Source organism: Cornus florida, unplaced genomic scaffold (assembly GCF_030987335.1).
Source record: "Cornus florida cultivar Cherokee Brave unplaced genomic scaffold, ASM3098733v1 CherokeeBrave_3.0.0_Hap2_Chr07, whole genome shotgun sequence".
NCBI classification, from domain to species: domain Eukaryota; kingdom Viridiplantae; phylum Streptophyta; class Magnoliopsida; order Cornales; family Cornaceae; genus Cornus; species Cornus florida.
The window spans coordinates 77,753,544-77,771,349 of NW_026775577.1; the positions used below are offsets into that span (position 1 = coordinate 77,753,544).

The 17,806-nt window shown below is 33.4% G+C and overlaps 2 protein-coding genes across 2 annotated transcripts; both read left to right on the forward strand.

Moving 5' to 3' along the window:
* The first annotated feature begins 1,060 nt into the window (after positions 1–1,060).
* On the forward strand, positions 1,061–1,966 carry LOC132266328 (uncharacterized). The gene is made up of 2 exons (XM_059767183.1): positions 1,061–1,312; positions 1,400–1,966. The coding sequence occupies exons 1-2, from the start codon at positions 1,061–1,063 to the stop codon at positions 1,964–1,966; spliced, it is 819 nt and encodes a 272-aa protein (XP_059623166.1).
* A 233-nt stretch (positions 1,967–2,199) lies between these two features.
* LOC132266330 (protein ALP1-like) lies at positions 2,200–3,458 on the forward strand. The gene is made up of 4 exons (XM_059767184.1): positions 2,200–2,348; positions 2,435–2,931; positions 3,013–3,037; positions 3,107–3,458. Exons 1-4 carry the CDS (start codon positions 2,200–2,202, stop codon positions 3,456–3,458), a joined length of 1,023 nt encoding a protein of 340 aa, XP_059623167.1.
* Positions 3,459–17,806: the final 14,348 nt, after the last annotated feature.

Sequence of the window (17,806 nt, forward strand, 5' to 3'; positions counted from 1 at the left end):
TAATCTATAATGAAGTTGACTTTGTGTATATATCAATATATATGTTGGTGATGTTGCAATTCTAGGCTTGCTATCAAATCAAGGTTTTATGATTGAAGGAGGCTCCATTCTTCTGCCTCCAGTTTCAAATGCTGTATCTTTGTTCTGGCTTTTGGAGTAGGGTATTTGCTTTTTTGCTGTCTCGAGAACGTGTAGAATTTGCTTCTCGGGATGATTAGAAAGCGGAGAGCAATTAGGAAGTGTTGTTTCATTTAATTCACACCAATACCCTACGTGACCATGCTGTGTTATATGGGCTTGACCTTCTAATGTGAATGGTATTGATATGATTCTTAGATGCTTAAAATGTTTGCCACTAGGTCTAGGCTTTAAGATCCACATCTGGCTGGACTATCAGGTTGCAGATTAGATATTTATTGATGGCTCGATGCCTCAGTCGACTTCCTGTTATGAATCGTTATAATTTCGCTTTTAGTCTAATTTCGCATCCCATTTTTTTTTTGATAAGTCTAATTCCGCATCCTTAAAATACATCTAAGAAGAATCTAGTTATATGTTGTAGAGTCAGACTCTGATAGTTCCTTCCAATTCTTCTTTCTTACTTGTACTCCCAGTTAAGTTAATTTGCCGATTTGCCCCCCCTTTTTTTTAGACAATTTGTGGCTGGTCAATTTAATTGGATTACAATAATGTTTGCCCTGGTCTTGAAATGTCCGTGCACAAACTGGGGCTTCAAATACAGCAGTTCAATATTAAATCATGAATGCTTGGTTTTTACTCACTTTGTTATATTTATTCACATATATTAAAACAATGTATGTGGAGCCCGCTGCCTACTCTTGTGTGTCTTTTCTTAGAGTTTGATTCGTTTTGCTATTGCATTTCCAATTTAATATATATATTTTTTTTGTTATTAATTATAGTGTTGTTATTAATATGTTAGATGGATATGAATGTGGAACAATGCGGTGATAATCTCACAATTGAAGAAGTGGCTGAAGTTACGAATGATGGAAAATTGTTATGAGATGAGTCACTCATTGAAAAATTCATGAATATTATGGTGGAAGAAGTTAAGGCTAATAATCGTAGTGGCACAACATTTAGTAAAAGTGGTTGGAATAATTTGGTCAAAGAAATGAATGTTCAAACAGGGAGAAAATTTTCTTTAACCCAACTTTGGAATCAGTTTAATGGTTTGAGAAAAATTTATATCGAGTTTAAGAAATTATTATCGGAGACTGGCGTGGGATATAACCATGAGACGGGCATGGTTATAGTTGAGGAAGAGAGATGGGACAGGTTATGCAAGGTTAGTAATTTAATTATTAGTCCTAAATAAATAATAAAACCTTGTATATTATTGGCTATGTGATTAATATTGTGACAAAATTTGTAGGTTGTTGCGAATGCAAATAAGTTTAAAAGGCATGGATGTAAGCATTTTGACAAGATGTCGACTATATTTGGGGACACATATGCAACTGGGATGCATGCCCACCCGTCCACTACAGCACCCCCCGTAATCATTTTGCCCACTCCCAATGATGACGTTAATGAGGAAGGGGGTTGTGAGGTCAGTCCCCCACCTTTACGTAAAGGTAAGAAAGCCAAAAGAGATGCTTTATCTCCTGGTATAGCTGCACTCTTGTCAAACATGAATAAGAATTCTGAGAGGAGAGCCGAGAGAATGGAAGCTGCAATAAAGAAAGCAACTAAAGCATCTTCTACTTCTACTCGTGTATCTTCATGTGAGAAAAGAGATGATGAAGTTCTCTCTTCCTCTAAAAAGGATAGAGATTATGAAATGTTTGATGCCTCCATGCTCCTTTTACAAAAAATACCTGAAATTGAGATGGCCCAATTCGCTAAGGTATCGAAGTTATTACATGATTCTGAGAAGTGGCAGAAATTTTTTCTTTCGGCACCTGAGGATGTAAGAATTGGTTGGGCACTAAATGTTTGAGTTTTTCTTTATGGATAATTGTGTTTTGTGTCATCGTTTAACTTATTACTATCTCACATTTGGATGACTGTAATATCTTAAATACTTTTATTTCTTGGATGCCTGTTACTACTCAAATACTTTAATACCATTATTTAAATGTTTGTTATATTATTTAAATGTTTTTTTTATTATTGAATTGATTTGCTTATTAACTTAAATGTTTTGCTTGTATTAAATCTTTAAATAGGGCAATGGATATGTGGAACAATATAAGAAGAATAATTCAATTATATGACGATGAGGATGACAATGAGAGTGTCTTAATATTTGCTGCTATTTTAGAAGAGCAGAACTTCTATCAAAAGAGCCGTTGTAGGAATTTAATTTTACAAAGGGAAGCGTATGTTATGGAGATTCTAAACGGCCATAGAGAAAGATGTTATGAAAATTTTAGGATGTACCCTGAAGTTTTCAAACATTGTGTAGTACCCTGAAAGGTATAGGGCTGAAGGATTCTAAATTTTTAACTATATATGAACAAGTGGCAATCTTTTTGCTCACTTTATCTTATAATCAAAGGAATCGTGTTGTAGCAGAGAGATTTCAACACTCCACTGAAACCATTTCCAGACACTTCTATGCTGTGTTGCATGCAGTATGTCAGTTGGGCACCCATATCATTGCCCCTCCTGATTTTTCTATGATTCCGAATAAGATTAGAGGGTCTCCTCAGTTTTACCCTTACTTTAAGCATTGCGTTGGAGCTATAAATGGAACCCACATTACTGTAACTCTGCCAGTAGCTACACAACTTCCATTTCGTGGTAGAAAGGGTTATACCACACAAAATGTAATGGTTGTATGTGACTTTGACATGAGATTCACATATGTGCTAGCTGGGTGGGAAGGCTCTGCTAATGATTCGAGAATTCTAAAAGAGTGTATTGAGAACGAGGCAATGAATTTTCCAGCTCCACCACCAGGTATTATAATCTTACAATTTCACTTAATGTATGGTTAATTTATCATAGTGTATATATCTTTACGTATTCTAAACATTGCAGATAAGTATTATTTGGTGGACTCAGGGTATGCCAATAAGCTTAGTTATTTGGCCCCATTTTGAGGTCATACTTACCACTTTTAGGAATACCGTAGGAGTAGACCACCCCGTGGTCGGGAAGAAGTGTTCAATCATAGGCATTCATCTTTGAGAAACATAATTGAGCGATGCTTTGGGTTGTTGAAGATGAGATTCGCTATTTTGAAGGCAATGCCTCCTTATAAGTTTTCAACACAAGTATTGGTTGTAATGGCTTGTTGCACATTACACAACTTCATTAGAAATCAATATCAGCCTGATGATTTATTTGATGGTGACGATCCTCCTCAAAGTGATGGTGAAGACGATGAGATTGTTGAGCATGTGCTTCCGGCTCAGCTTCGAGAAATGGATCTGTTGCGTAATATTATTGCTAATCAAATCTGGAATTCTCTTGGGCACTCTTGATCTTCCTAAAACTGATGGTATGTTTTTTCTTTTATATGTAATATATTTGTTGCTTTTGTGGGCTTGTAATATGTATATATGTATTATATATCATTTTTGCTGTTATAATTTTGCTTTTATTATTACTGGCTGATATTGTTATTAATATTTTTCAAATTAAATTCTACCATTGCAGATATGAAGTGTGTTGATACTCTCTTGAAGGTGATGTGTGCTGTCATGAAGATGACATGTCCTACTATTGAAATTTGTTCCATGGAAGTGAAATTCGTGTTTTTTTAAGTATGTCTCCTGTAAAATCTTTTGAGTTTTTCTGATACCTTCCTAACAGTGAAGGAAAACATAAGGAAACATCTTTTTATTTGTTAAGCATCTTTTTCTTTGTTTTTTAATCCTATTGTTGAAATTTGTAAATGAATTGTGTTTGAACTTTGAATTATATCTCCTGTTTAATTTAATCTACTGTTTAATTTGTTCTCAATTTCTTTGTCAATTTTCCTAAAACAGAAGAATGAGTATGATTTGAGAAACTTCCTTGCAAGCTTCCATTCTAGCAGGGTGTTTTTTTTTTTTTTAATGACTCATTCATAGATGTTTTGTGAAGTTTGACTCCAAATAGATGGATTAGAAATGAAAAAGGTGATCTTAATATCTAGATTATAAGAACACTATAAAAAGATGGAACTCTACATGTCAAATTATATATATATATAAAAATATATATATATATATGTTTGTGTGTTCAAATTTCAATATATTTATTAATATATATATATACTATTTATATAGAAATAAATTTATAAATATATTTAAAATTTATAAAAATAAATTAAAAAATATGATAACCAAACATATTTTTTGTTTCTGTTTTATTTTTTTTTTACAACAGTTGAAGTTACCAAACATGTTTTGTTTTCAAAATTCTTGAAATGCATGGCTTACCAAACATGTTTTTCATGTTTCTATTTCCAACATTTCCAAAACAAAACATCATTCCCAAATGTACTTCCGATTTTTGCCAAAACACTTCAATAGTAAAAACGTTGTTTCTATTTTAGCCAAAAACAAAACAGTTAAAGTAAAACGCATGCCAAACGGGCCCTTAGTATGCTAGATCTACTTCTTGCATCTAATCTAACTTTAGAACAGTAAGTTGCTTATCTCTAGTCCTCTGCTATGGCCAAGGACCCCGTGATGATATCTTCACGTGCTCACGAAGTCCAACTATTTGCAATTTTCAATGCTTGAATGAAAGCGGTATTTACTTTTTCATTTTTAATTCTTCCCTTTTGATTTTTGTTTTTCATTTTTAATTCTTCCCTTCTTATTTTTCTCCTTTGATAACTTAACACTATATTTTGACCCACTTTATTTTTATATATTTCAGGTTCTTAAAAATTCAAGTCTCGGGTTGAGGATTTGCAACTTAGAGACTTATTTATCATCCATTCTTGGTTTATTTCAAAGTAGGACATTATTTTGTCATTTGTTCTTAGTATTATTTAATATGGGTTATCGGTTAATGGATTATGGTTAAGGGGTTCTTGAATTATGGGATTCCCAAGTTATACCTTTTGAAAAATTAATAGTAGTGGAATTATTATCTATTAGAAATTCTTTCAATGATTTATTTATTTTATCCTCTTTGAAATCCGTGCTTGTTAAATATTAATTTTTTTAATATCCTTGTTTTTTTAGCGTGGACTTGATCAACCCATATCTCTGAAATTAGGGGATATCACAATGAATTGGTTCTTCACTTTTCAAAACACTTAAACTTACTTCACACTTAAGTGAAGTACCTCAAAATGATAAGTATACTAAAAAGTGTCTGTAGTGACTGCACAACAACAATGACATTAGGTTTTTACAAGGAAAATCTCCCTTAACTAGAGATCAAAAACCTTGATTCCTGGCTTAACCAGTGTGAATCCACTAGTTGTGTTGTAAGATGATACACACCCAGATGTCTCACACTCTGCACACCCTTGTACAAGTTGAAATTCTAGCTTTCTCATTCTTTGCACGCACACACACTTTAGCTCACCTTTATGCATACTGCACTCCCCCCATCCTAACCACCCTTTTTTGGACCTCTTGAGCTCACACAACTCTTCAATTACATGAAAACCTATATAACTATATCATACGATAGGGTTTTACAAATGATAGGATTGAATACACATCTCAAAGATGAAAACACTTGAAGCCCTAATTCAACTTCTGTAGAATCTGAGGTTTGAGATGTCAATTCACAAATAACTAACTTGCCTTGTAGATACAAAATCATAAACAACCTCTGCATAGCTCAGAACATGGCATGCACAGTCTCAATACATCAAAATAGACTTACTCAACGGATAAAATCAATGATACTAGCAAGGTAGGTCAATTATTAGCTCAGATTAGAATCAAGTTTCAGCTCAATTTCTTAAACAGTGTTCAAGCCTTTGTGATTTCTTCAGAAATGAGGTTTAAACTGTCAAATCCAATTTCAGATTCAAATTGGACTTAAAATAAATTCTCCCAGACTTCTCTTAACAAGATACACTTGCATAATGATACTCACAAGAAAATATATCTAGGGAAGGCATGCCATTTATGTAATATACTTGAGCATACTAGGTATAAAGGATCAAAATCAGGAATAACTCTTGCACAACTCAGAACCCATCATACACTTACTTCAGGATAACAAAATAAACTTGCTCAAGTAGAAACCACAATTAACACAACAAGATACAACAATACAAACTCTGCTTAAGACTCAAATTCTGCTGAAAACCCTAACTAGCTGGTATAAAGTGTCAAGATCAGAAATGGTCAATTTTCAGCTCAGACCTTTACTTGCACATCCTCAAAATAGTATAGTCATTTAAATGATAAGCATAACAACAATATCAAGTAACAAACAGTAGCAATGCATCAATAAATTAGCTAAAATTGAGTATATTAGTAGCAATGCACCAATAAATTAGCTAAAACTGAGGTTTGAGAACTCATAATGAACTGCAGTGAACAAATAGGAAATAACAAGTTTTATTTTATTGGATACAAAGGGTGTTTAACCATCAAAAGGAAAAAAAAAAAAGGAGAAATTGATGATTATTTGTTTTAGGACTCAATTTGTAGAGCATAAGCAGTGGCAAAGCTACATTGGGACCAGTGGAGGTAATTGCCCCCACTGAAATTTTATTTTATTTGTATTTTTTACACATAAATTTTAATAATTGTAAAAGTGCCCTGCTAAACTTTTAAAATATTCATAAAAAAAACCTTTAAAAACTTACAAAAGTCATAATAATTCTTAATTGTTTTTTTTTTTTTTTTAACTCATTTGCCCAACAAATTTTTCAAAATTTAGAAAAGATCTATGTTTCAGAATCAAAATTTAGAAAAGACTCCTCATTTGCTAAATATTGACTTTTCTTTTATTTGTATTTTCTATATGCAAATCTTGATAATTATAAAAGTTGCCCAAATTGAGCTCCTAAAAAATTCAATAAAAAAAAACCCTAAGAAAAACAACCAAAATTCACAGAGCCCTCTCATTTTTTTTAAATCATTTGCCCCACAAAATTTTAAAAATTTAGAAAAGATCCACGTTTTTTCTCCTCTCGGCTTCGCAAAATTTGAAGAATCAAAATACAGAAAGAATATCACCGTTGCTATTTATAAGTATTATTTTGGTTCAAAATTTTCTTATCATATTGATGGTTGCCCCCACTAAACTAAATTCTTAACTCCCCCACCGTATGTAAGTGTGGTGATTATCAAGTCAACAGAGAAAGTTAATTGTATTTGGGTATGTGGACACACATGTTTGTGTTGGGAAACGTGCAAGATTTAAAAACTTTTCGAGGGATTTTAATTCATAGATCTTGATTCATCACATAGAGATAAGTTTTATGCAAAAATAAAACATGATGTATCATTCAATTAAAAGATTGAATACTTACATCAAGGTTTGAGTAAACCTTAGATCTCTCCTCTAAAGTGAATGTTCTCACTTATTGTAGATCCCTTTTGCTAGACACCTTTTCCATGGATCTCCATCTTCTTGGTAATGGTCTTGCCTTTAGGAATCACTCATAAGCCTCCATGAATGACCTTGGAAAATTAGTCTTGTGGGAGCCTCCATTAGATGAGAACACTAACCCTAATTTTCTAGAGAGAGAAAATTTATTTCTTTTTCCTTCTCATAAAAATCACCCCCAAAATATACATAGACCATGTATATATATAGGCAACATAAAGATAAGGAAAAGAAAACTATAAATCTTTCTCAATTTCTAATTCACATATCTCAAATCTAATATGATTCCAATATCAAATTGGGCTATGACTGAGAATCCTTTGGGCTTATTATTTTTATTGGCTACAATGAATTAATAATTGGCCCGGTCTATGGACCCAATTAAATTAATTCATAAATTAATTTCTACTCCACTAAAAGAAATTAATTGAACTCCAATTAAATAATTAATAACCTCTAAGTCAATGTTGCACTTTGACCCCTCTATGCATAATTAGTTATCGGATAAATAATGCCATCAATCCGACTACTTAATTAATATATTTATTTTGGTATCTTTGATTATTTTTGGCTTGATCACAATAAAACATTTGTTTGACAAAAATAATAATTTAAATAAACAAATATATAATAAATCATTTTGCCTAAAAACACACGAAGGCCTTCGAATTTACTTTGTGATCAACCATAATCAATACAAAATAAATACAAGTAGCAATGGTGCAAATATCGAAAATATAACCCTCTAACTATTAATTACATAACTACCCAAAGTGTCGGTCTAAGGATCCCGAAGAATCCGCCAAACAAATCAAAGTAATTATTAATTAATAAAAGAGTCTATAATTTTCTCATGCTTAAGAGTCAAATGCCATGACGGTGATAGGGAGCAATTGCATACGACGGCTCTCGCAATATATCTCAACTTAACGCAGATCCAGTTCAAATCTAATTTAATTATGAGTCCATCCATAATTACCGACTATGAACCATTTATAATTACTATTTATATATCATGCATTGATTGCCATCACATACATATATATAAATATTTCTTGTAATCACAGGGACACTATCAATTTCATAGTGAATCGAAACATAATACATTGAAATTACCAATTATATAATTTATAAATATTTCAGATATGTCAGGAACATATGTCACTATAATCCAGATAGGAATTTGCTATGCCAGGACATATAAACCCCAACAGCTCCTACTTGCCCTCATAGCTAATTTAAATTGCATCTAACTCCAATGTTATCCAGGTGATGATCAAAACTATTGATCGATGACACATTTGATAATGGATCAACAAAGTTGTGTTCCAATGCAATGTTCTAGCTACAAGTACATTTTCTTGCCGGACAATATCATGTAGAACATGATACTTCCTCTCAGTGTATCTTATTCCTCTATAGAACCTTGGGTCATTGGTTTGGACTACTTCTGCACTATTGTCACAACATAGCTCAATAGGCAGGCTAGTATACTCCACAACCTCTAAATCAATGAGATCAAACCAATAGGCTTCCTTTGCCGTCTTTAAGGCTGCAATAAATTCCACCTGCAGGTTTGAGTCAGCAGTTGAAATCTGCTTAACAATCTACCAACTGATCTCCCTTCCATTAAGTGAACATACACTAAGTCATGAAGCTCATAGTATTTACTTCTGATTGAAAATCAGAACTAGCATACCTGACTAGGACCATATCATCACATCCATAAATGAGTATGATATCATTGGTTCTCCTTAGATACTTAATGATATTTTTCACAATAGACCAGTTGTCAAGTCCAGTATTGGACTGATCTCTACTGACTATCCCTATTATGTAGCGGATGTCCTGTTTGGTATAAACCATGGCATATATGAGACTTCCATATACCAAAGCATATAATTCCAGTCTCATTAACTCAATCTCCTCTGCTAGCCTTGGAAAACTACTTACTAGAGAGAGTAATCCATATCAATAAAGCAAGAACTCATTCTTTGAGTTATGCATACCAAACCTGGTCAAAACTTTATTAATGTAGGATTATTAAGATAAGCCTATTTTCCTTTTAACCTGATCTTGCAAAAGCTTGATCCTAAGAATATAGCTTACGTCTTGAAAATTCTTCATTTAAAAGTAATTGAACAACTACCTCTTTATTGATGACAAAACTTCCACATCTTCTAAATGAGTAGGATGTCATCAATATATATAGAATCAGAAAAATAATGACATTCCCTTGTACACTCATGATTTATTCACTAAGAAATCTTCTGGTATCTTTTTGTAGATTAACTTGCCTTCCACAGGTATCACCTTACTAGAAAGTTCTACAAGATCCCAGAATTTATTAGAATACATAAATTCCAACTCTGATTTCATAGTAACTCGCCAAAACGATCTGTATCCATATCGGTTCACGCTTCCGTGTAGCTTACTGGGTCCAACTCATGTTTAACAGGGATGTCCATAACGGTCTCACCTAAAAACATGATTTTGTCGGATTGGATAATTATCCTCCCACTACATCAATGTACCGATGAAGGAATCTGTATACTAGATGATGCTGACACATCAATAGGGAATTCATCTGTAATTCTAAATCTCTATACAAAGTGTGTTCATATGTGGTACATCTGGTACTCATACCATATTCTCTAACACTAGGCTACTAGGTATGTGATTCATAATATGATTCTCCTATAGATAAACAGTGAGTGTAAACAATCAACTTTTATCATTGATATCATAAAATAATCCGTCCTAGTGACTTTTAGAGTAGCTATCAAATATGATCTGTTTCCAACTTACTTGTCCATATCAAGCGCACATGTGCAAGACTACCCCATATGTGCATGTGATTCAAACTAAGATTTAGTCAAAAACACAGCTCAACGGTATCCTTAAGACAGACTAAGATGGAATGCAGTTCATAATGCGCATCGATGTCATTAACGCTAAACTCTTAAATGAAAGAGATAATGTGGCATAACTGATCATAGATCTAACCATGTTAAGTGAAATTCTGTTATTCCTATTTGACACCTAAATGCATTTAGCGTCAATTGCGGAAAACTGGTACACAACACCCTCATTGACCATATAGTCTTTGCACTATCCCAAGAAATACTCATATCCTCGATCAGATTGAAGTGTCTTGATAAGTTTACCTAATATGTGCTCCACATCAGTCTTAACCTTCTCAGAATATACCAAGAGTTTAAGACTTGTGTTGCATCAGATAAACTTATCCAAAACGTGAGTAATCTTGCTTAGATATTCATAAGACCACAAGTGTCAGTGTGTACCGACTCCAATTGTCCTTTATGTCTATTTCATCTGGCTGATTAAGCCCTTAGAGTTATCTATCCTTCAAAACAGGATTCACAAGTTTGGATTAGGCTCCTCTACCTCACTAGATAATAAACCTTCTTTGACCAATCTTTGAATCTCATTTTGATTGATTACAACCCAATAATAGACACTAAAAATACAATAAGTCAGGAATAACAATTTTTCTCTTAACATTCAATCTAGAAGATGCAACATTAGTTTCTACATCCTGCAAATCTTAAGAGTTTGTGATTATAGTATATTAACCATTTTTCAATGCACCAGAAGCAATCGCATATCTATTCAATTTTATAAAACCAATTTTACAAAATAACAACACAGTTTTTATAAACCACAAGTGAAACAAAAATAAGATAGCGTCTAACTTCTGTGCATAAAGATAGTTCTCTAATACTAATATCCTCATACTCTCTAATTTCAGATGTAATACTCCCACTGACTTAGCTACAACCTAGACATCAGGTCAAGTACAAATATATTCCATATCATCGAGGCTTTTGGATTCCTGAAATCCTTGCAACGAATTGCAAAAATGTTTAGTGGCTCCAGAATATATCCATCAGGAATTAATAGATACAACCACATAACATGGCTCAATGATTAAATATATATTTTCCTATGCCACGTCATTGCTTAGACAGTTCGTCCTTTAGTGTCTTCGTTAGCAGCAAAAGAAATAATTTAATTTGCCCTCAACATACACTGCCTTATTCTCTTTAACTTTTTGGATACCCATGTTTTGTGCTAGCCTAGTCCTATTATCATCCTTCTTTTTTGCTTTGCCCGTCCACTTAGGCCTAGAAAAAGATGGTATAGACTAGGTTAGATTGATAGGAACGTCTATACTCTTGATTATCCCTTCATCTGTTACCAATTCTATAAGAATACCAACGAGTGTGAACTCAAACTGATTCCTTATTTTGTTCACTCTAATAGAGTTGAACGAGTTTGGTAACAAGGCAATAATCATGTCAACTTGAAATTTACCACCCAAGTCAGCCATATTGATCTCCAGCTAATTTTTAAATAATAAACAATCATTTTTCAAAAATCGATTTCATACTGGAGTTCCTTAGGCTATCTTGATGGTATTAAATTTGACACAGTATTTAGGCATATCCTCTATCTAATCTAACCAAAACATCTCATTGACATTTAACATGATGCTTAAAGAAAATAAAATAATGCAAATGTTAGCTTTGGAGCACATTCGAGATAAACTCTAGAATATTGCACCAAGTCATATCATTTGCCTCACCAAGTCATATCATTTGCCTTATCTAATTTATTAAAAGCATTAATATCAAATTCAGTATCTTAAAGTAAAAAGATTAGGTTTAGGAGTAATAAATACATTTTGTACCACCACGTTGTGAATAAAATATCTAAGTTTCTTTCCCAGTCATTATAAATGAAGTCCAATATCATAGAATATGTAAGCAAGCAGATAAAATGAATTAAACATAATAAATATGAATATAAATGCATTCATACAATATGCAAGGTGAATTATTAATACTGTCATGCATATTTAAAATTAAAATGAGTTTGTTAACCACATAATATAATAAATCTCAATCGAACAAGAGATCATTATCATTATTGGTGAACAATCCCTTTTAATTAATGCGGGGCCCTCAACTCTATAGCATAATAAATCAACCAATTAATATGTCAATAACTTATCCTGTTGGAGGAGTTCATTATTACTATTGTTGAGATTCATCTACTATTAGGCGAGCACTTCCATTAAAATAGTATATGGGTTCCTTAACCACTGCATGAAAAATCGGATAACCAATACGCCAATAACTTATTCGGTTGGCGAAGTTCATTATTGCTATTGGCGAGCAAATCCCATCATCTCCATATCTCTTAAGACAATGCCTTGTCTATCTATATGAAATGATTCCCGGTTATGTTTAGCCTTTCTAAAATCACCTAGTGTAGACCACTCCGTTGGGGAGTTAACACTATTGATTTTAGATTGATTGTATAACATTATTAATGCTCTAATGAAAAATAAAACATTAAATATCTTATCATTATAATCTAGACTTTTTAAATCATGCGTAGGGCCTTATTTTTTAAAGATCTAATTACAATGAATATTTAATATTATTATTTTTATGAGACAACCATTCTTGTAATATTAAGACTCTTCAAATCATGCGTGGAGCCTTGTTTTTGAAGATCTAATTATAATGGTTTTAATAACGAAGGCCATGGGGTAATGTATAAAAATCCCCGCTCCTACTCAATTTTTAATCATTCATAATGATATAATGCATGCAAAACGTCTTGATTTTAATCCAATTAAATTTAGAAAATATTTGGACTTAAATGATTCACTAATATTTAATTTGAGACACACTTCAAAAATAATTTACAAAAATAATTTTTCGTTTCCCAATAAGTGCCCTCTGATTAATTAGTAATCAAATCCAATTAATTTTCAAAATTTAACTAATATAAATCAAGTCATTTAATTAAATATTATGAATCCAATGCATGAATAATAATTAATCAACAATTATCTATCACATGCATCACATAGATCAATAAACAACAGACAAAAGCAAATTAAATGGCCAATGGAATCAGCTTTTAACATTTAAATACTATTCTTGTTGTACGGGCGTCTACCAACGGCTTGTTCACACCTGAAAGCAACAATTACGCGCCTGGAGAAGCCAAATAACGCCTAGGACGCGCCCGAAGGTAATGCACAAGAAGCTACGCGCCTTGGAAGGTTCCCAGCGCGTGCCACGCGCTCCCACGCACTTGCACGCGCTTGAGGGAGTTTGATGCGCATGGCACGCGCTCCCACACGCGTTTAGGAGTTGCCTGCGCGTGCCACGCGCCAGCACGCGCCTCCTGGCACCGCAAAGCTAGGCGCGTGTGATACACGCGCTTCTTCATTTGAATTGCACCATATGCACTATATTCACGCCCACACTTGATTAATCGCTGTCACCAATGAAGATCTGATGGTTGCTGGTGCGCGCGCATGTGGTCCGCGCCGCACCGGATCATCAACCCACCTTCCTGCGATACCCTTGCCGCCGGTGACTCTCCGGTCGCCGGAATGTCACCGATAATTTCAGAAAAAAATTAAAAAATTTCTAGAAATTAAATTAAGGCCCTAAAAATACCAAAAAAATTCTGAAAAAATTCTAAAAAATTCTGGAAGCCTAATTTAACCCTCTTGGACCTTCTTAAAGCTTCATAGCATCTTTTGATGAAGATTATATGGCTTTAAAAATATTTACAATTTGAAATACAATGGAAAAAATTAAATTACATCATTGAACTTTTAAACGGCCAAATCAAAACCTTAATTACATTCATCCAAAGATAAAATTATATTCAATAAACCTATAAGCTTCATCCATGGCCCAAACACACATCATCATCCATTCACAATTATACATACATCATCATGTATCAATATATTAAATCATACATCAATATATATATAATTTGGATCCATGATGATGATTTTCATAAAAACATGATCTCTAGTAATGAATCAAACCATGTTCTGATACCACTGTTGGGAAACGTGCAAGATTTAAAAACTTTTCGAGGGATTTTAATTCATAGATCTTGATTCATCACATAGAGATAAGTTTTATGCAAAAATAAAACATGATGTATCATTCAATTAAAAGATTGAATACTTACATCAGGGTTTGAGTAAACTTTAGATGCTTTCACTTATTGTAGATCCCTTTTGCTAGACACCTTTTCCATCCATGGATCTACATCTTCTTGGTAATGGTCTTGCCTTTATGAATCACTCATAAGCCTCCATGAATGACCTTGGAAAACTAGGCTTGTGGGAACCTCCATTAGATGAGAACACTAACCCTAATTTTCTAGAGAGAGAAAATTTATTCCTTTTTCCTTCTCATAAAAATCACCCCCAAAATATACATAGACCATGTATATATATAGGCAACATAAAGATAAGGAAAAAGAAACTATAAATCCTTCTCAATTTCTAATTCACATATCTTAAATCTAATATGATTCCAATATCAAGTTGGGCTATGAATGAGAATCTTTTTGTAATACCCCTAATTTAAAAAGGATAGGTTTGAAATTTATTTTATTGTTTAAATTATATTTTTATTTATTTAATTATGAATTGGTTTGTTTTAATTGAAAATTTATTTAAATTTATACCTTGTTTTAGTTTAATTGTTTTCATGGTTGTATTTTGATTGCATTTAGTTATTTTTTTTAATTAGGATTAAATGCTTTATTTGATTTAATTTAACTGTTTAATTGATTTAATCTAATTTAATAAAATGGTTTGATTAATTTAATTTAAGTGGTAATTATTTTAATTTAATTGTATTTTTAAATAGGGTTTTGTTTTAAAAGTCAGTTGTTGCCGACGTAGGTTTTATCAGGTTTCTTTGGGTCGGTGAGGATTTTCAGGAGGGTTGGAATTAATCTAGGGTTTAGTAAAACCCTATAAATATATGTGAGATGTCTGTATAGGGTTTTTAGAAAAACAAACAAAACCCTATTCACGTCTCTAGAGATAGAGAAGCAACATAGTAGTTTTGCAGTGGGAATCGTCGGAAAGCTTTAGAGACGGCGTAGAGATTTTGAACAAAGATCTCAAAGGCAAGTTCTAACCTTACTCTCTCCCTTATACTAGTGTTCTTTGCATATTAAATTGGTTCCAGGTTTATTATATGATTTTAAAACAAAAATAGATAGGCTATCTGTTACTAGGACGCAAACTGTTAGTCTTAGGTTTGGTTTGATAAACTGTTAAAGCTTGGAACTGATCTTGCATTGTGCTTGGTTAAATCCATATTAGTAAGTATAATCAAGGCTTAAACCAACATTAGAATTTACGGGGAATTACTTAGAAATTTCTGGTAATCAAAACGGTGATCTGTAGAAGGGTTTAAACGTAGCCGGAGAAGAGAACACAGAGCAAAGGAGGGGGAGAGCCGGCTCCTTTAGGGTTTCGAGCCGGCTCTACATGCTTGGAGGCGGCTCCAAGACACTTGGGAGCCAGCTCCAAGGCCATGGAGGCGGCTCCAAGGTTTTCCAGAGCCTGCTCCATTTGGTTATCTCCAGTTTTCCACGTTCCGTGAGGTTTTGTTCCAGTTTTCAGTGAGATGGCTTTATGGAGATTGATTTTCTAAGTTATCTAAATGGAATGGTTACTATAATGGATGGTTTAACAAGGGTCTGGAGTGGGATTAAGTTCCAAGGTATTAAAGGTTGCACCATGATTTTTACTAGTTTTCCTACACTCCATTTTGCTTGGTCCTGAATGTATTTTCATGTTATAATTTCTTCATTATGTTAAATTTTTATTTTAGTTCAATGAAATTGATGAGTAATGATTTTTTAATTAATTCTATATCATGTTGGAAATCAATGGAATTAATTTTTAGTTACAAGGTTGAGGTGTTAAAACAGTTGGAGTTTGGGATTGCATAAACTGCTAGTATTAAATTCTTGTGCGAAGTTTATGTTTTAATTAATTTTGGTAACTGAGCAATGAATTTAGTGGACTCTGGAATTAGTTGGAATCTAATTTAAACATCTAAGACTCTTAGGATTGAAACACAGTTTAACAGAAACTCACCGGAGTTGGAAACAGAAGAACAGAGAAGAAACGGCTTAAGTTTTCAAAGAGACGGCTCATAGAAGCAAAAAGAGCAGGCTCTTTGCAACCAAAGAGCAGGCTCCAAGCAAAGAAAGAGCAGGCTCTTTCCCGAACTTCTAGTGTGACGTATTCTGTGACTTGTTTGGCTACGGAACTCGGATTTTGGATTTTTCAGAAGCTGTAGGAAGCTATACTTGGGTGTTTTGAGATGTTCTAAGTCTAATTAACACTTGTGAGAGTGGATTAAAGTTTAATAAGCCAGTAGTTGTTTATAGCTTAGACATTAGTAAGCATCGACGAAAGTTGTCATTGTAGTGTAGAGGAATTATACTTCTACTAAATTTAATTTATATTCTCTGTGGATGGAAAATGGATTAATATGATGCTATTAATAGTGACAAGCATGGTAATTAATATAGTTAAGGTTATTGTACTTGTCATGGATTCGTGGACGAGAAGGATGAATTATCTGCATACTCAGTAATATGATAATTTATAATGGAGATATGGGATGAATATGATAACTTATATATTTATTTTATGTTCATCATGGTATTAATTGATATGTCTTATGGTTTTGGTTTGTCAATTACCGGAGTAGGCATGCTAGTCTATATCTCTATTTATGCTTATTACGGTTCAGTTGCTATGTGCATTGTTTATGTATGGTATCAACTATTGGATGGATTGGATTGTATGTACCGGTATGGGACGGTGACATACTAGGTTTGGACAACACAAGTTGCTAAGTTCTACCTATTTGGAATGAGGGTACGGGTTATTAAATAAATCCTCCTTATATGTATGTAAGTCGGTGCGGTTGACTACGCCGAACGACTTAATGGATTTCTTGTGGATGGATGGAATTGGAGTTTAAATATATTTTATGGTACCGTGACATGAGCTTGAGTCTCAGAGTCAACGGTTAGGATGCGTATATGCAGTTGGATGTGTAGCTGACTGTGGGGATTGAGGTATACCCTGTTTAGGCTTAGGTACTCATACCCACTCAGGTGCGATTTGTGTGATGCCTTCTATTCAGGTTGAGACCCTCTTCATGGTCTAGCGAGAGTCCAGTAGTGTGGATATATATTTATGTACGGACTATTAGCTATTGTTGAACTGTTTAGTATGTACATGCGTATCGGGTCTCTGTTTGGATTGTAGTAGGATAGAACTTGTTCGTGGGCCTGACCCACTCCTATTTTACAGGTGTACGACAGTTCTAGGCTTGAGCTTGTTCGTGTGGAGCAGAGACGGTCACTCATTCTTCCGACGATGTAGGATCTCTTTCTAGATGTTCGACTTAGATTTTAT

What these genes read in the sequence shown, in the direction of transcription:
- LOC132266328 (XM_059767183.1), top strand. Translation starts at nt 1,061, where the DNA reads ATGGTGGAAGAAGTTAAGGCTAATAATCGTAGTGGCACAACATTTAGT. An exon ending in GATGGGACAGGTTATGCAAG is followed by an intron (nt 1,313 to 1,399) that starts GTTAGTAATTTA and finishes CAAAATTTGTAG; the next exon opens with GTTGTTGCGAATGCAAATAA.
- LOC132266330 (XM_059767184.1), top strand. Translation starts at nt 2,200, where the DNA reads ATGGATATGTGGAACAATATAAGAAGAATAATTCAATTATATGACGAT. An exon ending in TTAATTTTACAAAGGGAAGC is followed by an intron (nt 2,349 to 2,434) that starts GTATGTTATGGA and finishes AACATTGTGTAG; the next exon opens with TACCCTGAAAGGTATAGGGC. An exon ending in TATTATTTGGTGGACTCAGG is followed by an intron (nt 3,038 to 3,106) that starts GTATGCCAATAA and finishes GGAATACCGTAG; the next exon opens with GAGTAGACCACCCCGTGGTC.